The 22,159-nt window shown below is 40.3% G+C and overlaps 2 protein-coding genes across 8 annotated transcripts in view; both read left to right on the top strand.

The window, feature by feature from the left end:
- Nucleotides 1-3,519, top strand: part of PPFIA1 (PPFI scaffold protein A1) — a 57,788-nt gene extending 54,269 nt beyond the window's left edge. For 2 of the 6 annotated variants that reach the window (XM_088145812.1, XM_088145810.1), the window contains 2 exons: nt 594-664; nt 2,111-3,519. In XM_088145812.1, the coding sequence (XP_088001938.1) occupies nt 594-652 (59 nt within the window). In that variant the 3' untranslated portion in view covers nt 653-664; nt 2,111-3,519. The remainder of the gene's footprint in view (nt 1-593; nt 665-2,110) is intronic. The other 4 variants (XM_007438058.4, XM_007438057.4, XM_088145811.1 and 1 more) reach the window with 3 other exon arrangements.
- Nucleotides 3,520-10,580: 7,061 nt separating this feature from the next.
- The window catches only part of CTTN (cortactin), a 28,871-nt gene continuing 17,292 nt past the window's right edge, over nt 10,581-22,159 (top strand). For both annotated transcript variants that reach the window (XM_007438056.4, XM_007438055.4), the window contains exons 1-5: nt 10,581-10,717; nt 14,617-14,700; nt 15,023-15,096; nt 18,270-18,399; nt 21,970-22,080. In XM_007438056.4, coding sequence (XP_007438118.1) covers nt 14,617-14,700; nt 15,023-15,096; nt 18,270-18,399; nt 21,970-22,080 — 399 coding nt within the window. In that variant the 5' untranslated portion in view covers nt 10,581-10,717. The remainder of the gene's footprint in view (nt 10,718-14,616; nt 14,701-15,022; nt 15,097-18,269; nt 18,400-21,969; nt 22,081-22,159) is intronic.

The following is a 22,159-nucleotide window of genomic DNA, read 5'->3' as shown; positions in this document are numbered from 1 at the left end:
TTCAAAATTGTAGTTAATGTTTTAACTACATGGTGTAGTTAAATCTCCAAAATAATTTTATTATGTTTTATGTTGTCTTAACTTAGTGAACATATTTAGAAAGGAAGTACAGATATAAGCTGGTATCTGGAGATAAGAGAGAGGCCTCTTGCATCTTACAGATTGACTGCCCACTCTCCCCTCCAAATGTTGTTAAAAGACTAGTGCATATAGGGTCATAAATAATTGTCTTGTATTGGAATTACAAGATTTCAAACAGGAGTCTTTCCCAGCCTGCCTTGGAGATTTCCATGTGTTCTGCCTTTGTCCTGTGGCTTTTTAGAACTGTGATGAGAAACTAAATTATTTTAGCCTGCTCAGATGAATGGGGATGGGGTATAGCTCAGTCAGTAAAACCCATTTAATAATTATGCATTCAGTATGTTCAAAACTTACCTGCTTTATTATGAAGTAATTTCAAATATACACTGAAGCTTGCAAAAGCAAAGATATAACCAGGAATGCTACATTCTGTGTAGCTAACCTTTTGTAACTTTCTTGTGTAATACTAACCGCATGCTGTATTCTGCATGTCTTCTTGGTTGTTGAAATAGGCAATGTATCAGCAACACAAAGATTGGATTCTGCTACAGTAAGAACTTATTCATGTTAAAGACTTTCATTGGTAAGTAAAAGTGATACACTGATGAACAACGTACATTTACTATGTTTAAAGTTTTATTCCAATGACTATCTGTGGCATGTTGAAGATCAGGATGACTGGAATCTATTGTGTAATATTATGTAATATTCAGAGTCATGAATTTAGAAAGCAGTTTGCAGATTACACAAACCAATCACCATTCCTGTCATCTAGTCCAACTTCCTGCACAGGGCAGGAATCCTCAGATCATCCCAGACATATAGCTATCTAATCTTTTCTTGAAAAACCTCAGTGATAGAGCACTCGTGACTTCAGGAGGCAGACTGTTCCACTGTCCAATAGCTCTTGCAGTCAGGAAATGCCTCATTTCAAGTTTGCATCTCTCTGTGTAAAGCTTCTTACCCTCGGGTGCTATGGAGAATAAATCCACACCCTCTACCTGTGACATCCTTCATGTCAAGCCTGGTCTGGACATGTACTATGGAAACTAGATGTTTTGCACACCTATATTTTGTGCAATGTAACTAGCTTACAGTGTATTTAATATAAATGCATTTGGCAGAATTTAGCTCTTGAAAGAGACAGAGGCTGAGGTGGTGACTTTCACCAGCTTCTTCTTCCCCCAAGTGTCCTGAATAGCTACTCTATTGAGGGAGTAGAGAAGGGGGAAGCAATAAAAATCATTGCCCTGACCTCTTCACAGGAAGCTTCTCCCACCCCATGAATAAAGTGGGCCTATCATTCTTAGAGCAAATCTGATTCAATCCATTATATTTATATATAGAATACAACAATTATATATTTGTTGCATAATTTATCACTAATGAGCAAAAGGCTATGAAGGGATTGTTTGATTATTGAAATTCTTGCTTTGAGGAAATACTACTATCTTAAATAGATAAGTAAATAAAGCAGCTTCTTGTTGCTGCTAAATATACTTGCTACCTCTGCTAAATATATTTTGGTGGAGGTAGCACGTATAAGAATATAGGCCACATACACCGCTTATACCATGTATGCTTTTGCTATTAAGGCAGGCTATTCTGATCCAAGCAATGTACTGTCAGACTTCCATAGAATATGCCCCAGGTATCTTAAAACACTCATTGCATCTTGATTCTTGGTGTGTCAGATTTACTGTTGATTTTGAGAGGCTGGAGACAGCTTAGAGAATGTATAGCCATTTCCTGTAGCCTGTATATGCTGTCACGTAGTAAGTGAAGCCATTCACATTGCTAGCTATCATGGGAAAGGGTGGTGAGGAGTACATTTGATCAGTTTATTCTCCACTTTCCTTTGATAAGTAATCAGACTGTGAGAGCGTTTTATTCATCTTTCTTGATTGAAATGGGGTAGATGGAGGTAACAATATTATCTGCTGTCATACTTGCTGTTCCTTGTTTCATTATACTAATGGTAATTTCCTGTGTTTTTCTTCTGAAACTAATATGTTTATTTTACTTTCAGTTTATCCTCACTATTTCTACAGATGATCTGAACCATTTTGAACTCAATGACCATATTTTGGAAACAACCGAAATCTTTAATCTGTTAATACTTGTTAAATCAACACTTTGAAATATTTTATTACAGAGTTTTTAATTAGCAGGTAAATTTGTGAGTACTATAAAGAAAGTATTTTAGATTAAATGTTTCTTATAGTTATGTGGGTGTATGTGTGCCCCATTCCTTAATTTTCTGTTAGTATTGTCTGTCAATCAAGTTATTACTATATGTTAATTTTAGTATTTTTCATCTGAATGTACTGTAATGCTTGTATGTATCTGTCCTATAAGTAATATAGGGCTTTTTGTAAATTATGCAGTTATTGTAATTATCAGTAATGGATTTTAATAAAGTGAAGGTGAAAAGAATTTCACAATCTTTGTAAAAACATCATGACACCAAGCAGTATATATATATTGCCGTTTGGAAAATGCTAGCTAGCTCTAAAAATTTAAATAATTCCTTTTTTTCAGAGAGGCATATGTTTATTAACCAAGCAGGCATGGTACCTGATTCCATTTCCGTTCAGAACTGTACCTTTTACACATAACATTTGATTATTTAGTGTGTATTCTTATTTAAGGCTTTTGTTTAGTATAATTTGCTTTACATTCTAAAATGTGGGAATTTTTAGGACACTATGAAACATGTGAGACCTAGTGTGGTCATTTATAACTACTTTTTGTGGCTGTATTTGTACAGTCTATGTTCATTGATTGAGCATAAGCAAGCCATAAGTGGAAATATTTTCTGTTAACCAAGAATAGCTACTAAGAGTACTTGACATGCAACGAAGAGTGCTCCCTTTCTGTGTTTTGATGTGAAAATGTTTGTGAAAAGACATTGATGCAGTTCTTTTAATGGACCAATCATGATGCACTGTGGCCTCTTGACAAAGATGCTGAGAGCATGACAAGTGGAGGCATGTAGTAGTGCAACTATTAAAAAGGCCTTACTTTTCTTATGTCATCTTTTAGATATATTTATAAACTTGTTTTAAAATCTGGACAGACTTTTTAGTTGTTAATAGTTTTAGTCATTGCAAACAGTATAGGTAGAAAATGCATCATTCACTTTTAAAAAGCATCTTATGAAGCCAGCAAGGAGGAGGTTCATGGCGCATTATTTATTATGCAATAATATACATGGCATGTCTTTTTTCTGTTTTTGGTTTTGGCTCTTTTTTAATTGTACAACTTAAATTCATTGTTACTATTTTTTCTATTAACCTTATATGTACCTTGGATAATGTAACAAATTATGTACAGTCTAAGTACTTTGAACTATTTTTATCACAGTATTATTTATTGCTTTCTTTCAATAAATTTCTAAAGCATTTTTTTCCACTGCCAATAAAATGCTGTTATCTTGTGAAAAGGCTTGAGGTGTTTTAAAGTGGTAATTCAGGTATTAATTCAAATGAAATTTCTTGTGACATATTCATGCTTCCCTTTGTCCATAGTAGGTATGGACAGCTTTCTTGCCACCAAAGGCTGCATCAGTAATAAGCAGTGGGTTAGGTGTCACAAGCCAAAGACTGAAAGTCAGTGTTTTTCCCCTCATGTAATCTTTACTTTGTACTATCTCTTCCAAAACCATGTAGCCTTACCCCTTTTATTCTCAAATCCACATACAGATGTACACTCAAAAGTTGTTCTTCTTTTTGCTGTACTCTTACATACTATCAATAAAAATTATTTGCTGCACTTGAGATCCCAAAAATTGTCACCTAAAAGTGAAGCAGAGAAAGCAAACATGAAGCAAGCTCAAATTTAATTCTATTTCCCATTTACTTTTTCAGTTAAAAAACACTATTTTCCTTGATATGTGTCCTCTTGCCCCTGACACAGTAGTGTCACTCAAAAATAGCAGTTAATTTGCTTTGCAAAAAAACTACAATTTGAGCCTGTCAGAAGTCCCAGTGAGATATTGACAAGCTAGGTACAGCAAACATGAACCCAACATTATTTTAAAAGTGTACATTTTCTTAGCTCTTTCCTCAGTTCCCTCTCAACATTAAATAGGCATCAAAATTACTTTTTGTTTCAAAGATAAATCATCTCCTTTGGTGACTCAGATCCAACAAATTGGCATTTGCTTCACATTCTTTACTGTCAGCCCTGCTATTGGGAATTCCAGCAGCCTATGGAGCCTTCTAGCCCTACCCTTCCCTGTGGTTCCCAAAGACCTGTACCATACTGCCAAATGTTTGTAAAATGCAAAAGTTCTGCGCCATGAGTTTTGTATTTTTTTCTTCAACATGAAGGTTGTACTTTACATAAATTCATTTTGCTTTATGCCTTTGAAAGTCCAAATCCATTTCAAAATAGCATTCTAATACAAAAACATAGAAAAAAATTATATATTACTAAAACTCTCATATCTGTAACCTTCAACTGGGTGAAATGGTGCATCATAGGGCAATAATTTTTGAACCAAGGTACCTCAAATGGGCTTACAGAATGTGTCCAAAATCTGGGACCCATTACTCCCATGGGATTGAAATTTGGGAAATTTGTGGCTGCTTCAGCACTGCTGTGCTGCTGCACTGCCGTGGTCAATCCAGGTCACATGATCGTCATGGGCATATCCCCAACCTTTTCCCCACCACCTCTGTCTGCTGTGCCCAATCAGCTGGTGGCAAGGCCTGAAGGGCAAGTGGCAATAGACTGCTTTGGAAACGAGGCAGAAATTTGAAATCTCTCAATGGTTGTGGGTGTTGAGGGAAGGATGAGGGAGTGACTTGGATGCCAGCTGGCGAGGTAGGCTGGCTGGGGGGATGCTGGCAGTCAATGGATGAGCCCTCTTCCTCAAGGGAAGCGGCCCTTGGGGACACACCAGAATGAGGAGCGGGGGCGCAGTTTTCCTCATGTTCCACAGCTCCCTTTGTTCCACTTCCCCCCAGCAAAGTGGCAGGGAGTTCTGCTGGTCAGCTGAGAAGGAGGCAGCAGCTTCACCAGGGCTCTCCTGAGGGCCGTGAGGGGAGGGCAAATGGTGCAAGCCTATATTATATGTGGGAGGGAGGGAGGGAGGAAGGAAGGAAGATTCCTGACACTTCCTGCCAGCTTTCCACAAGCAAAGTCAATGAGGAAGCTGACAGGGAGTGTCAGAAATTCTTTAAGTAGAAAGATAAAATGATGAGCATGACAATTTTTTTTAAAAAGGTGGACTTCCATGTACATTATTAAACAGTTTAACACTCAGTATTTACAGAGTACATTTGTTGATACTGACTGAACACATAGTTAATTTTTCTAGGGAAGCAACTGCTTTTTTAATTACCAATTTATTTACAAGTTTATAAGTGAAGTGAAATAACTGATTAAAATTAGGACTTTTTAATTAAAGATAAATGTCAGAACAAAAAGTTGCTAAGTTTGGTCAAAAGCAAGTAATTACAATTGTACTTTATCTCAAAGCTATATTCTAAAACAATAATTGAACAGTAAACTAAAATGGTGGAACAAAATATTTGAAATTCTTGGCACAGGCAATTTTATAGGATTTGTTTCACCTTAGAAGTCAGTTGTTTGCAAATATGTAATATAATATACTGTATAAATATATAAACTGATCAAAAGATTTTGTGCTCAAGAAATTTAAAATCTGAATTTCAATAGATGTTCTCCTCTGTTATAATGATAGATACCAAGGAATTACTGTATGCATTAGAGCTACCAGATCTGGGCTCCACAAAGGCAGATGACTATCAGCAGCAAAGAAATGCTGCAAACTCAATTTTTTACTGCTCAGAATTTGTAGCTCTGGTATGCATGTATATTTTAATCTGAGTTTTAGGTATTAAGACTAAGTAATTTAATCTTTGGAGTGATCATACTGAAGCTATATATAAAATGACCAATCAGATTCCCTTTAAATAGCATCTTTTTTCTCATCATTGGGGTCCAGATGGGATAATTTCCCCTCTACCCATCCCCTAATCTGTCTTTTTGGCACAACAGCAAGTACAAACACTCATTCTGACCACAATGTTTTTGTGAGCTGCATAAATTATTGATTTCTATGCTGCTTTTTCTCCTGCTTCTCCAAAGCAGTGCACAGAAGCAAAAATAATAAAACAATATTCAATAAAACTGTTCAGTGAAATCACCTACCATAAAACTGTCTACTATAAAATAAAACAATAAAAGTAACATGCAGCAGTTTAAAATAAAATGCATTGCAAATGCCAAGATGATTACTGTATTCATATTTACCCAGACAGTTGTCATAAGCACATGAATCCCTTACAGCTGCAATCTGGAAATGATTTTTACTCTTATTTATGTTACTTTAGTAACAATTTTGATACTATAATTACCTCATTAAGCCTAGGAAGCTGTGCTTGCATAAATCAAGACTTGGGAATGACTTTTAGTTCCTTTTGATTATCCAGTCAGCCAGGTAAGTAAGCAGTGGTTGTGGCTGGAACAAATTGTGTTAACAGGCAGCCAGCTTGTGAATGTTGTGAAGTTCATTAGAGAGCAGTTCTGCTTTACATTTGCATGACGTCATTTTGCATTACATTACGTAGGCCTATCACTACATCTGATTTGTTAACATGGGAGGGACAAACAAGATCACGAAGTCCCTGCATTTCCATGGCTGAGGCCAACTGCAATTCATACTGTATATTTAGTAATAAACTTATTATACCACCAACTATCAACATTTTAAAATTATTTTTGTACCACTTCACACTGCAGAGAATCCCAGAGCAATTTACAATTCCTGAAAGTGTTTTAAAACAAAAATTGAATAAAATCTAGTGTAAAAGCAAAGACGGAAAATATGTTAAACATGTAAAGCAAAATAATTGACAGAAGTTTATAAAAAATGCCTCAAAAGGTGTATGGGGATTTTTCCATATGATGGGCCTCTTTCCTGCCCAGAACTATTTTAGCTAGTAGCTTTTCCTGCATGGATAGACTTCTGGATTCACACAGTATGCTAATCACTGTGGTTCTTTCCCCATGGTGTGTGTGCATGCAACCCAGCAACAAATTCTACTTTTAATATTGTTAATGGACTTCCAAGTTAGATTTCTAGCCACAAATACTCTATATGGTGCAGCAGAGGTTAGACTGCTTACAGGTCCTCTCCCATGACACACCTGATGTACACAGCAGCTAACCCCATCAACTTTCCTTACTGGTGTCTCTGGCAGCAACACATAATCACACTACTGGGTTATAAGTTGGCAGTTTAGGAGTTAATGGTGCCTTGCCCAGTGGAGACAGGAAATTCCTAGTACTCCATGAGCCCTTGCACCACAAGAATACTGGCAAAGCTTCACAATATCTGACTCAATAGGCAGGCAGCAATAGGTAGGGAAGGGAGAGGGAGAGAAGAAAAAATGAGTGCAGAAAGAGAACTGCCTGCAACATGTAGGGCAGTTCCCCTTGAGGCCCTTATTCTGCCAGCAAAACCTTACATTAATCCATGTGGTTTAGTAGCAAGCTGAGGGCAACTGAGAGAGTATCTACACAAGGAGAAAGGCAGTTGGGAATTTCATCCCCAGCCATGACATTCCATGCCCCTAGATGCTGAATGCCCATGACCAGGAAAACACCATGGCTCACTATATGAGGGTGGACACCTCCACGTGTAACATCACAGGCCTTGCAATGACAGAGGACTGATGTCCTGCCTGACCGCCCTCTAGGCAGTGGTTCCATCAGCCTGGTGCTCAGCTGGGCACTTTCCAATCACCTTGTGCTTCTAGCAAGCAGGCAACAATCTAGTCATCCTCAGATGACAGGCACCTTCTGGATCATCTGGACAGAGCGCTAAGTTTATCCTCCTGTATTGCATTGGTGGGGGCGGGAAGCAAACAAGATCTAAAGATGTGAGGTAGACCAAAAGTAACTCTATTCCCTTTGTCAGCCTTGAGAGGTAGCCCATACAAGAAGCACACCCAGAAGTACTACCTCTAACTTCATTGTAAGGTTACATTAACAGAATCTTGCAAGTCTGAAAGTACATCTCTCCCTCCTCACCTTTACAGTCCAAGAAACTAGGGATGGCCCCTTCTGAGATGTTTGCTATGTAAGGTTTGCCACAGAGAAACTCCCGTGACACGTGTGGTTCACAAAAGAGGTTTACTCATGCGTAACGTAGCAGTCACAAGCAAAGCCAGGACTGGCTTGGCACATTTACATTACTCCTTTATAGTTGTCTCAATCCCCCGTTGCTAGGTTACATATTACAAATTAGACTGCAGATTGCCCCTGCAATCCCCCCCTTCTACTGGAATGGCAGGTTCAGCCCAGTTCTCTTGTTTCTTTGATTGTTGTTGCCTATGGCGTGGTCGTTGCCTTGTTGGGGCCTCTGCCGCGCGCACAGCCGGGAGCATCCCCTCGCGCACTGATCTCTTCCTCAATTCGCTGATCTTTCCTTTGTCTACAGCGCCCGCGGCCCTCTGGCGGCGTTAACACAACGCATCCGCTCCAGACTAGTGAAGTGGCGCCAGGTGGCCCATTCATTAGCTTGCAGTTTCGCATTTCCTCTTTCTGCGCCAGCGCTCCAGCGGTGAAATTGACTAAAGCGCGGCTGGGCAAGTTCCTAGGCGTGCGGTGCAGGCTGAACCTCACATGCTACATTCCCATTTCTTCTGTGGGCTAAACTGCCTCTTATCTGACCGTTGTTTAGTCTGCGGCTTTTCTTCCTGTCTCCCAAGGTCATTCCCACATATCATTATACCCTTAAACTATCCCAGTTTCTGTGTTACGCATGTGTGCGTGTGTGTGCGTGTGCATTTGTGCCTTTGAGTCAGTATTGTTGCTTATCAGGATTAGGTGGTTTACACAACTTTGGCAAGAATGAAAGGAAGGCAGAGACGGATCTCTCATCATCTCAAAACCACAAGCTTGGGGATAAGGTCTGTGTCAGTGATGCATCCCAAGGAACTATGGTGGATGGAAGAAGAACAGAAGGGAAGAATGGGAGGAGGGATGCTAGAACAGTTTCTCAACCTCAGAAACTTTAAGATGGGTGGACTTCAACTCCCAGAATTCCCCAGCCAGCATGGCTAGGAACTGTGGGCTACAGATGAAATTGGGGGCAAGCGCAAAGGAAAGTGTACATTGCCCCTTCCCGAAGGTCCAAGTAGTTAACAGTCATAATGTTATATGTATATGTGCTATTGCTAGTATTTCATTTAGAATAATCATATAAATATTCAAAGGATTATGAACTTAGTGTAATTAGAAAAAAGAATCAATTTTATATTCTAGGATAATTTTTATATTCTTGTTTTTCTCATTAATACTGTTTTGCAGTGTGTGATTTATATTTATGAATACTTAAATTCATAATTTAGTATATGTTTTACGTTTTATTTAACTTTTAATAGTTGTTTCAGTATAGCTGTATATTGTGTTCATTTATATTTTTTATTATTTTAGTTGCTGTGACCCACCCAGAATCACCCTTGGGAGATGGATGGCTACACAAATGTGATAAATAAAATATAATTGCCAGTGCCAAGCCCTATCAATCCTAGAATCAAATCAGATTGTTTTTATAGAATTTTTGGCATTTTTTTGCTGTAATTATGTTTTATGAGTTCTCTCTGATTGCTTAATATCGTAATTTAAGGCTGGTTAAGTTAACATTAGGCAAGTCTAACTATTTTATGATTTTTTTAAAAAAATCAGTGATTTCCAGTATGAAAGCAAGGTATTCCTTAATCATTTCTAGTGTTAAAAAAGCCATTCTCGTGCCACAATCTCAAGCAAGTGTTGCTTTTTCAGGTGTGAGATAAATGCAGTTTACTTTTAAATAAAGGCTACATTTATCTCTTCAAAAACCAAAAAATCAGAAACATTTCTGCGCATGCCCGACATAATCCAAGACAGCGCTTCACTCTTCCAGGAACCTGAGGCGGACGACGGATTTCCAGGAGGGCACCGAAGTAATAGTGCCCCTTGCAAGCGCTCCCGCTTCGCCCCGATCACGCTGAACTTGCCTCTCCTTGGCTCATTCGCGAAGGCCCTGCTCGATGTGCGCGGATGGGCCCGCAACTCTCCGGCTAGGGGTGCGCCGTAGCGGGATGCCCTTTGGGGAGAAAACCCACAGAGGAGTCGCAAGGGTCGATTGAAGTGAAAGCTAATCACCCGCCCCCCCTCCCATTTACGTTGTCAATTCGGCGACGCAGGCGCATTGTTTCTCAAAGCAAAGGCGGCTTTAAATTGTGCGGGATGGCAGATCAGATGCTCCGCTAGCGAGCCGGTAGACCGGCCACCGCGTTGCGGGCAGAAGCGGGCGCGCTGAAGAGGGAAGCCCGGGAGCTTTTTTAAGGGAACGGACGGATGCAGAGGCCGGGTCCGCGACGAGAGCCCGCTCCTTTGCCTCCCACCAGCCCGCGCTGAAGGCCAACCACGGTCGGGTCGCTGTAGCCATATCCCACCTGATGACGCGCCACACCGAAAAACAGGAAACGGGATCTTGGGAGAGGCGGAAATTGCAGTGCTAGCGGAGCTCGGAAGTGCCAGCAGGATAGCGAGGAGCAGGCGTTGCGTCGGGGAAGGAAGGCGCCTGGGCAGCGGGTAGTGGGCTGGCTGCGAAGTAAGTGACAGGAGCCCAGGACCTCGCCGAGGGCTCCCTGGTCCCTCCGCAGGTGGCGCGGGCAGGGCGGGCCGGCCGGCCGGCTCCTCCGTCCCCCTTGTTAGCGGCTCTCTCTTTGCCGGCGGGGTGGCGCAGCCGGGATTGGGGCTGTTTGAGAGAGAGAATAAAACAAAAACGGGGAGGGGGGAGCCTAAGCTCGGCCTGGCGGTCTGGAGCTCACTGGCGGCTCCGCGATCGGAATCGGGGCAGCAGCGGGGCGCTGATGCAGAGCCCAAGGTGGGGCCGCCCCTGAGATTCTGGCTGAAGGCGGGCTCCGTCTCTTGAGCAAGCTCGAGGGGCGGCGGGGGTGCCGCTTGGCATCCCGGCGGCTGCCTGGCTTCCCTGCTTCGATGGCTCTTTGTTCTCCGGCAGCGAGGCCGCCGATCAAAGGGGGTCGAGCTCTTTCTCCTTCCCTGCCCAGTCAGGGACTTTTAGCGCGGGCAGGAGGATGCGATTTGGCTCATTCCTCGCCCGCCCGCCGGCCGCAGCTGCCTGCTCTCCCTGCTCCTTTAATACAGCACGAGAGGACGGTGATGGTTCCTCTTTCACCGGGCAGGACGAGCTGGCCGTCTTGGGCAGCACGAGGTAGGGTGGATATGGAAGGAGAAACGGGTCGTGTCTGCACGCGCGTGACTAATACCTCCCTGGCTGGCTCTGCGGGGAGGGGAGTTGGTTGGCTTCCTCCCTGAAGATCCCTTTGGAGGTAGTTAGGCAGGACGCCCTTTTAAAAACTGGAAATCCTCAAGATGGAGACTCTCTTTCTCTTGGAAGTAAAGCCAATTTTTTAAAAAATGATCCACGTTCTAGGGAAGGGCAGTGATTTTATTAGGCCAACTCAAAGGTCCTAAAAGGATACATGCTTTCAAGCTACTATTACATGTTGTGCTATTTTAGAAGACTAGGTGAGGATCTCTCACTGGGAGCTGAGATGCTCCTTCATGATTTTAAGTAGTGCCTCTGTGGATGCATTCACAAAAAAATTGTGAGAAGTGGGCTGGAAAATCATGGAGGCCAGCCATTCAGTTAGCTGTCTTAGGTATGCTGTGCTGTTGCTCACTCTGGATATTGCCATATGTCAAATCCACATACATAGTTGTGCATGTTTTGTTGCTTCTGTGGACATAAATTGTGGAGTTCATCTGGTACCTGGTTTTGGAATGGGGGGGGGGCATTGCTCTTTTCTATGTTTGCTTTAAAATGAATTGAAATTCTGGGATATTTCATTGCTTGTGATTCAGTCAGTCACACAAAATCTTACTCATGGGCTACTGGTAGAGCGATATTTGATTCATCCAGGCTGAGAATGGTACAGCAATAGGTTAGCCAACATCTAAATATCAAGGGGGTGGTCGTTTATCTATACATTAATAATTTTCAAGATCAAAGTAATATTGCTCAATCTTGGTTTCTCGGGATTTCAGTGCAAAGTATGTATCTGTAGAAAAATTGAACTCAAACTTAACTCTGTTAAGATACACTTCCTAGTATTCTTGGCTGCTTTTAACAGTTTTTTCCCCTATTACTCCCTTCGACTCTTGTTGCAATAATTGCACCTGGATTACAGAGGGTCAGTGACCTTCATGTATAAGTTTTCTTGGTTAGCCATTTACAATTCAGGGTGGACCTCATGACCAAACTGAATTTACGAAAGCCCTGCAGGAATGTATGTTCCTCATTCTTGTACTGGTGCTCCGCTATTTTTCAGTTTTGAAGACGATGTTACATTATTGCTGAATAATTATGGGAGCCAGACCACATTTCAAAATCATGATCAGAAATGAGATTGCGAAATGTATCTTTGGGCCAGTTTGGATTGTCAGAAATATTGGCCAAACTGGAAAGGGAAGGACTGAGAGAAAGTGTTTGGGGGGGGGGGCAGAAAAGATTTTGCAGTTGGCCAGCATGCTTTGTTTGTTAAATTTGTATCTGGCCTTTTGTTTAGGACAGTGTTTCTCAACCTTGACAACTTGAAGACGTGTGGACTTCAACTCCCAGTATTCCTCAGCCAGCCGTGGCGCTCACAGCAGCATACATGAGGCTCCTGTCCTCCCATTTCCCCTTCCCAAGATCCCTCTGAGTTGGGCTGGGCTAAGAGAGAGTAGCTGGTCCAGTGTCACCCAGTGAGCTTCTGTGGCTGAACACAGATCTCCCTGGTGCCAATTCCACACTGCTAATCATTACCTTCCTTGAGTTTGAATTAAATTAGCACCTATTCTGGTTAATTGTAGTTAGCTGAGACAGCTTTACTTCTGAAATTTCCACACCGCCTAGATCTGGGGAAATTTTCCTAATAAATAACTTGGGTCAGTATACTTAGTTTTATCTGCTTCAGTTTGCATGCTAGGCTGCTTAAAGGCATAGAATCAGTTGCATCTTTTAGCCATAAAATCAATGCATACCTCAGACTCAAATGATTAACTCAATGATACAGGAAAGATTTCCTGTAATATCTAGAACGGGTCACACTGACAATTACTGGGATGAGTTTACTGAGAAAGATTAAATTTCTCTTGAAATCCTTTCCTTGGATATGGGGATTCCTGCACAAATGCAGTGACTTCCTCTCTTACATTACAGATCAGCTAGGAATCATAACTGCTGGATAATCTGGGTTAATTTGCTTATACCACTTATCTCATTCTCCAAATATGACTCCACAGATCATGTACCATTCTCCTTTCTTTGCTGTGGTCTGGATAGAATCTAAACTTCTCTGGCTGCCTCTCTGTTAGTAGCCAGAATAGTGGTAGTAGCTCTGATAGTAGCTCTTGGGTTGTCTGAGCTTTCCATTCTGCCCCCCCCCCAAAATTTGCTGTGTCATTGGTGACTTATTTGTGTGGCATGGATAAGCTCTTTCCAGCCTAGCTGGGAGGAAATTAGCTGGAAAAACAAAGGGTACAGTATAGGAAATGTAAAGCCCCTGCACTGCTAACCACATCTGGTGGAACTTTGGAAGAGCTATTGTTGGAACAGAATCTTCAGCATCTCTTCAGTATGAAACTGAAGCCTAGAATGGAAGAGAAGCTGAAAATATTTCCTACAGTTCAGCATCTCTGATCTCAGTTGAATCTCTGAAGGTTGCATTTTAATTTGCTGCAGCTTAATCCCACCATGTTTTTCTCTGAAGTAAGCTGCTGCAGAGAATTAACTAGGATTTTCTCTTGGGTAAATACAGGGAAGGCCACAACCTTATTTTGGTTGGCTGTGTTTGTGGGAAAATATTTTGGTGTCATAAATTAACTTTATGGAATTTTGGTGCACCTTCAGTTCTCTCGGAGTAGAAAGAGTTGTACTGGAGCACTTGGTAAAGCTGCACTTTCTAGCACGATAGCTTTTGTGGCAGTGGAAGTTTGTTTGCATAAAATACGCAGAATATCTAACCTAATCACTTTTCTGCACTTGCAATGGATAGAAATGAAAAATTGTCCAGCAGTAAATGTACAGAAGTGAATTAGCTGAACAAGAAGGCCTATAAAGTGTTTTCTCCAGGTAGATGTCTTTTTGTGTTCACAATGTGCTTTAAAAAAGTGCACGAATTAAGCATCTAAGTATTGATGTTCCTTGAAATGATGGCAGGAATTATGTTTAGATGTTGGATTTTTAAAATATTTCTCCTTTCCAAAATTAGCCTGAGAATTTTCTTGCAATAATTTGACATCAATTAAATCTATAAAAGCTAACGTTATTGGCAGTATCTAATCACTGAAAAGACAATTAAAGGCACAATATGGAATCTGTTTGTAATACATTGTGATTCTGTGGAACTAAAAGCTATTTTGTAAGGTGGTAGATGGGTGATTAAAAAAAAAAAATCCTTAAACCTTTATTTAATATCCTTGATGCTTGTTCTGATATTACAGATGTGGAAAGCAACAGCAGGCCACAGTATCACTCTGAGCCAGGATGATGGTGGTGATGACTGGGAGACAGATCCTGATTTTGTGGTACAATTTTGAACTAAATTTAAGAATTACGTTAAAAGTTTATACTTTAACAGTTAAAATTGGGGGGGATCTAATGTAGAAGTTATTAACTCAGAATTTAAGAGCTATTAGGAGGATGTGTGTGTGTCCCAGTGATATGGGAATTCTGCTTTAGGTTTCCTTAAATATGGATGTATCTACAACATGAAGTACTTGGTCTAATGAAAGTGGATGAGAAAAAAATTGGCCAAATTTAGTAGTGGCTGGGAGATGGAATGGTGGAGCTTGCTTAAAGCCTGGGTTCAACCATTGTTATAAAATCTTTTTTCAATGTGCTTTACAGAACGATGTGAGTGAAAAAGAACAGCGCTGGGGTGCTAAAACTGTCCAAGGATCTGGTCACCAGGAACATATCAAGTAAAATGATTATTTTTAATACTGTGACATTTTGCTGATCTCTAGTGGTAGCCTTAGGTACAAAATCTAAAGCAGTTGTTGGGCCAGGCTGGCTATGAGTTTGTGGAGTAGCGGTCCCGGTACATTTGAAAAACCTGGTTAGGGAAAACTGTTCTAGAGCAATAGAGGTCTAGAGCTGAGACCTCTGGGCTTGGTGCTGGTCAAGAATCCTTGAGAATAGAGTTAGTAATAACTATAGGGAAAGTCAGTGCTGACATGTCTTATCTCTGGATAAGGCATGACAGAAAACGTGCTTAATTTAGAGAAGAAATACATGTCCTGAAACGTATTCTTGACAGGTGGTTAATGACTTAATTGCATTATATGTGCATCAGCTCAGCCTGCCCCTATATTTGCCGTAGTTATTGCTCAACTGTTACTTTAATTATCCTATTCTACTGTAATTGTTACAATTATTATTGAGTTGTGAGGTGCTCTTGGATGAGAGGAAAAGCGCTTCCATGAGGGATGTGCAAAATAATCCATTCCAGAAATGAAACATTCTTGAGAGCTCTAGAATATTCTGTTCCTCTGAACAATACCAATCCAGCTGTTCCCTGGATGGTCTGGCAGGGTTTTTTTGGAAATAAATCCAGCGCCCAAATATTTGGGAAGCTGGTAAATCACCTTGGGAATGGCTGGACTGCAGTGGTCTAGAGCAGTGTTTCTCAGCCTCAGCAACTTTAAGATGTGTGGCTGGGGAATTCTGGGTGTTGAAGACCACACATCTTTAAGTTGCTGAGGTTGAGAAACATTGCTCTAGAGGAAGAATGGAAAAGTTTCAGAGTTCACTGGAAAGAAACATTTTGCACATATCTATTTTCCAGCTCCCTGCCTTCTTAGTTTGACCAGATATTGGATGAATCTTATACTCAGGCTGAACCCCCAACAGAGAATTAGGAATAATTATCACATCCGGACCCATGACAACTAAACTGGTAAAAGTAAACGGTGTTTTCAAGTAATTAATTCACCACTTTTGAATGTCAGCCTGAGGGAGAAATTATGAAAGCATTCATAATGGTTTCACCAACATTTAACAAAATGTTCAGGAATCTTACAAGTTAAAAAACCAGTTTTTCCACTGTACTTACTTCAAAACATATTTTGGAAAATCTTGTAGCAGTTATCAGATTCTAACAACATATGAAAAACACAGCTTTTTAAATGTTTTAACTACCATGGTAGCTTTATTCTGGTAAGAGAAAATCCATGGAATAATACAACTGCATTTCATACTCTTGGGAATTTGAAGAAAACCAAAACGCTTGTGGATTTTTTTTTAATCAGTGGCTTGAAATTAATTCTTTTCTAAGCATTTATTCTCTCATTAGCAAATGTGATGAGGTTTCAGTGAAAGTAAACTTATTATTAGATGTGAATAGGAGAACAGAGGTATCCTTTACATGTTTCAGATTAATAAGATACCTAGAATTGTGTCATGTTTTAATCATCCATGTTCAAGCAGGATGACTTAAAGGTGGAATTAAGGTTCAAAACAATACTGAGAAACCTAAGAAAAACACAATAAAATAGAGGCAGGAGAAATCTCAGTAAAGTCAAGTCAATTTAAAGTATAATCATGTAATATAAGATTCCAATATATGTTTCAATTAAGCAATGAAATACTACCTTTGCTGCGCCATGTTATTATCACTGCTTTTCCTTTATGTATTCTGCAGCTGTCACAACCAGGAATGGGATGCTGGGACAAAGCAAAGCTACACCCAATTACATTTCCCTTGTGGTTGTGAAGTAGCAACTGTGTTTGCTTGCTTGCTTCACAGCCCTGTGGATTTCTGGGGAAGCATACAGGATAGATGTAAGAGCCAGGAAAGCGATGTGTGACAGCTCCTGTAATCATGAGGATGCCTCAGGACTATGACAGACGAAGCTTCTAAATCCACCCAAGGATACCCAAGTTACAGTGGTGCTTAACAGTTTGTGAAACCATTTGAATTTTCAATATTTCTGCATAAATATGACCTAAAATATAATCTGTTTTCACACAAGCCCCAAAATTCAATAAAGAGAACTCAAATAATTTCCCCTTGAAATGAACTGATAATCTTAGAGATTCACACACCTTTGCCACACAGATATGTAGCTTTGGGTCATTTTCCTCAATAAATAAATGAACAAATATAATGTTTTTGACTCATTTGTTTAATTGGGTTCTAGTTATATGGTTTTCGGACTTGTGTGGAAACAGATCATGTTTTAGGTCATATTTATGCAGAAATACTGAAAATTCAAGTGGGTTCACACATTTTTAAGCACCACTGTCGTTATTTAAAAGTATAATTCCAGGTTAAACATATGGATGCAAGCTAGGGAAAAGTATTTAAACACATTGGTTTGTATGCATCATATATTACAGTATTCAGATTTGGATATCCAAATTAGAGAAAAATTAACATGGAAACTTTCTTCAGTATTAAACCAGAGTTGAGTAACTTTTGTTTGGCTGGGGATTCATTTAAGAAATACATGCAGAAGGGCTGTAGAAGGCAGGACAGACACTTAATATCATCTCTGGAGGGTCCAGTTGGGACTTTGTCCCCATTTCTCCCTCTTCTTCATCCTCCTCTTCCTCCTCCCTGTTCAGGACCTTTAAGACTCTATTGGGTTATTTGATTTGATTTCCCACTGACAATTGTATTGCTTTACTTCAGGAGTTTGTTATTGAATTTTGGGAGAGCCTTATTGGGGGAGGGGATTCCAAAGGCTGAAAAAAGGAACTCATGCTGGTTGCATGTTGCTCACCCTTGTCCTGTGCCATGCTTGTGTAACAAGAATAAACAAAGCCTTTCCTTCCTACTCAAGACATATATATTCCCCTTCCTCCACTAAAAGGACACAAAGAGAAATTTGCAAATTTTCCCTTCTGTTTCTGATTAACTTTAGCCTAGTGGGTTGCACTAATTTGAACTGACTGTAATAAGTCTTCAAATTACAGTGAATAAATATAGGAAGTTGATTTGTTTTTACTAAACCTAGTTAATATTCACCACAGTTTAGAGTTTGGAAAGATGTAAAACTCCAGTTAATCTAGAGGTAAGAAATAGGAAAGTTTTTGGAGGTGAAAATTAGGTTTATTCTTACGATATTTTTTGTTTGCTTCCCTTCCTAAGCATTCATCAGCTTCGAGAGAATGTGTTCCAAGAGCACCAGTCCCTCAAGGAGAAAGAACTTGAATCTGGACCCCAAGCTTCCCGTGGCTATGGAGGGAAGTTTGGTGTGGAACAGGACCGCATGGACAAAGTAAATTTAGAGGAATTGGCTTGGTTGCTACTCTTAGGGATTGGATTTGTTGAATTTGGTTATTATTCTCCATTTTGAGACCTACCACCTATGCTTTCTTTTCATTCAGATCTTGATGGAAAAAGTTGGCCCAACTTAACTTGATAGTCTAGCCATCTCTCAAGATTATCATTAAATATAGGAAAGTGGAGAATATTTGTTTCTTGTCCTGCTCATTTTTGCAGACTCCTGGGAATCTTTTGCAGTACAGTGTTCACCCTGACTTTTAAAACTATGACTCATTAAATAAAACCATTATAGTCTTGTTTGCATAAAAAAGCTGACCTGTAATAAATGAATCCACCCTAAATGAAAAACAAATCATATTGTGGCTTAGTGCCATAACGTAAACCCAGCCTTTGAGTAAATGCTACACTGCAGTATCTTGACTCTTCCTCCAATAATGGATCAAAACTTTTGGTTTAATGCATTCTCCTCAAAATAGGTTTTGAGAAATGAGGGCCTTGGGAATTTGTTGTGTGTGTGTGTGTGTGTGTGTGTTTATGCTATTTAAACTCTGTCCTATAACAGTTCATGAAATGGCTGTGGGCAAGACATAAACAATAGAATTCAGTGACAGCAAAAAGATAAGAGCCAGTTTAATGTAGTAGTTTAAGGCACCAGGCTAGAAGCCAGGATGCTGTGAGTTCTAGTCCAGCCTTGGGCATGAAGCCAGCTAGGGGACCTTGGGCTAGTCATTCTCTCTCAGCCCTGGGAAGGAGGCAGTGACAAACGACTTCCAAGAATCTTGCAGAAAACTGCAGGGACTTGTCCAGGAAGTCATCAGGAGTCAACACTGACTCAAAGGTGCACACACACACACACACACACACACACACACACACACAAAAAGCAGAGCAACACGTACTAAGGCAACATACAGTTTGGCTTTTGCTTAGTGTGATGAGTAAACTCAGCTATTATGGTGACAATTCAGAGTTAGCTGTGAACGAGGCCATTTTAGCTACTCCCATGATCCAGGCAGAGCAGTGAGAACTCCTTCTATCAGCTAGTTCTCTGATAAACAGATATATGTGCCATGACTGGCCATACCCACCATGACAGATATTTTGTGAGATTCCCCATGACATGCTATCAAAATTCCAGATGTACCCACCAGGCCAAAAATATACCCTACCTTCTCTTGTAGATGTTAAAAGTATTGGATTCTGCATGATACTAGAGTCAAGCAGCAATAACCTTTTGGGATTCACCATTCAAGTGTGAATGGAATTACTGGAACATAATACTCTTGGGTAGCCTTTCCAGGAAGGTATAGTGATTAAAAGCTGCCTGAAGTTGCAGAAGGCATGTTCCAAGCTCATTCAAAAGCTTGCTGCCTCCACTGGAGTTGGGCAGCCCATAGATTTAAATAAATAAATTAATTAAAAACAAGTTTATTACTTGGATGTTTCCAAATTGGATTCTATGCAGTCCATACTTTTGGCCATATTTTGTGGCATGCAGTGAATGGTCTCTGATTCTATCTATTTCCTTAATAATTACTGCTAAATAATATTAATTCAGGAAAGAAAATTGTGGCGACAGGTGAGAAAATAACACTTACTGAACATTTACACTTGCTTCATCATGGTTTGGAGGAAAAGAAACATCCAAAATTCATTCTGAATGTGGAATTTGAGGAAGCATGGAACTAAAAATGCATGGAGCTTATGAAATAGGCTGCATTTCCTACCATGAAACTTTAGTGTACCTATGTGTTTTTAATTTGATATGCATATTGACTCTAAGCCAGGTGAAATGTAATGTCACTCTTCTGACTAGGTGAAGTTAAATGCACTCTTCCCCAGCTGTGCTGGGATTATAATTCCAAGAATGGCCTTGGAAATTCTGTGAGTTACAGGTAGTCCTTGACTTAACGACCCCAATTGGAACTGGAATTTCTGTCGTTAAGCAATGCGGTCATTAGTGAATTACACCAGATTTTACAACCTTTTTGCCATGTCATTAAGTGAATAACACAATCGTTAAGCAAATCTAGCGTCCCCATTGATTTTGCTTGTTGGAAGCCCCTGGGAAGGTAGCAAATGGTGATCATGTGACCCTGGGACACTACAACCGTCATAAATACATGCTGGTTGCCAAGTACCCAAATTTTGATCATGTGACCGCGGGGACGCTGCAATAATCATAAGTGTGAGAACTGGTTGTAAGTCACTTTTTCAGTGCCGTCATAACTTCGAACAGTTGTTAAACAAATGGTTGTAACTTGAGGACTACCTGTATAGTTTGACTCAGCACCCATTTTCATAGTTTATGAATGGAAGAATATTCTGTCATATCAAAAATAAAGGGAGATCATAGAACACATGCTTCTGCATGATAAGCAATAGTATAGCAACAGGAATGTGCAGCCCAAATGTGTAGGAAGTTGATAGAGACTTTAGGAAACGAAGCGGGTCTGGTGTGGCTTTCTGTAAATATCAACATTAATAGATGGCACAATCTGCATTTGCAGTTTCCCAGATGCTTGTTGGTAAAATAATGTGCCAGAAAACTTGTTAGTATCTTTGGTGATATTAGTGATAGTTAAGAAATACTTTTTCCGCAGCGCCCATGCCTCTTTAGCCTATCTGTGTAGGTAGATGGAGATTTGTACAGCTCCGACTCTACCCAACTTTAAACAAATCATAAAAACCTGGCTTTGAGTTAGTGTGTGGTCAGGGCCCTGTAAGAAAGGAGATGGAATGAATGTTTTTTTGGATTTGCACCTTCCAGGTGACTGCTGTTTTTTTTTAAATAGTGTTTGTTTGTTTTTTTAATTGTGAAGTTACTCTGAGTCACTTTGATGTGGTGTGGTCTAAAGATTTGATAAATGAATGAATGAACAAATGCTCAAACCTGCTTTGTCATTGGAGCCAGTTTAGATACAGCATTGACCCCTAAAAGCCGGAGGGCAGCACAGGTAAAGGAGACTAGTTGCTGCTGCTGTTGTTATTTATTAAATTAATATGCAGCTGTGTCACAGTTTCTTTCAATGGTATATTAAAAAGGCAATAAAGCTTCCACAATAAGAAAGTAACACAGTACTTACAATTCCTAATGATAGAAAACGTACCTCTGACAGCGGCTTGCTTGTAGTCATTCCAAATGCACTTTTAAGTGCCTGCTCAGGGTATGCGTGGCTCGTAAGGGAGAGGGGAAATGTTTGCATGCTTAAATCAAATCCTGGTATGAAGAGTTTAATGATGCCTGAAATGAAGGCGCTGAGATAGATAACAGCAAGACCCCTAATTTGTGTAGGTTCGGCCCGTGGCCTGGATGGCAGGCTGCCTGCTGTCCCAATCATCTGCGCAGAGGGTCACTTGGAAGGACTTCTTTGCGAACAGCTATGCTCAGCATGCAGCTGCCAGATGCCTGAGACATGGCATTTGGGTGGAATTGAAAGGAAGGCCTCAACCTGCTGCCGCACATTCGTACATCCATGTGGACAGGGGTAGTTTAGGATGACCATTCAAGTCCAGTCACTATAGGAATGGCATAACATCTGCTGTCTTTTTTTCCTTTCAGTCAGCTGTTGGCCATGAATATCAATCTAAGCTTTCGAAGCATTGCTCCCAGGTGGATTCAGTTAAAGGCTTTGGTGGCAGATTTGGTGTACAAGTTGACAGGGTTGACCAGGTAATGGACCTTCTGTGCTTTTAGCATTGTAGCTTGCTATTGTTTGCCTTCCTGTGGGCTGTTATATTGGATTCACATC

Source organism: Python bivittatus, unplaced genomic scaffold, assembly GCF_059951505.1.
Source record: "Python bivittatus isolate LINGU-HERP-01145 unplaced genomic scaffold, Pbiv_v1 ctg000480_np1212, whole genome shotgun sequence".
NCBI classification, from domain to species: Eukaryota; Metazoa; Chordata; class Lepidosauria; order Squamata; family Pythonidae; genus Python; species Python bivittatus.
This window is presented reverse-complemented; position numbering and strand designations above follow the sequence as displayed.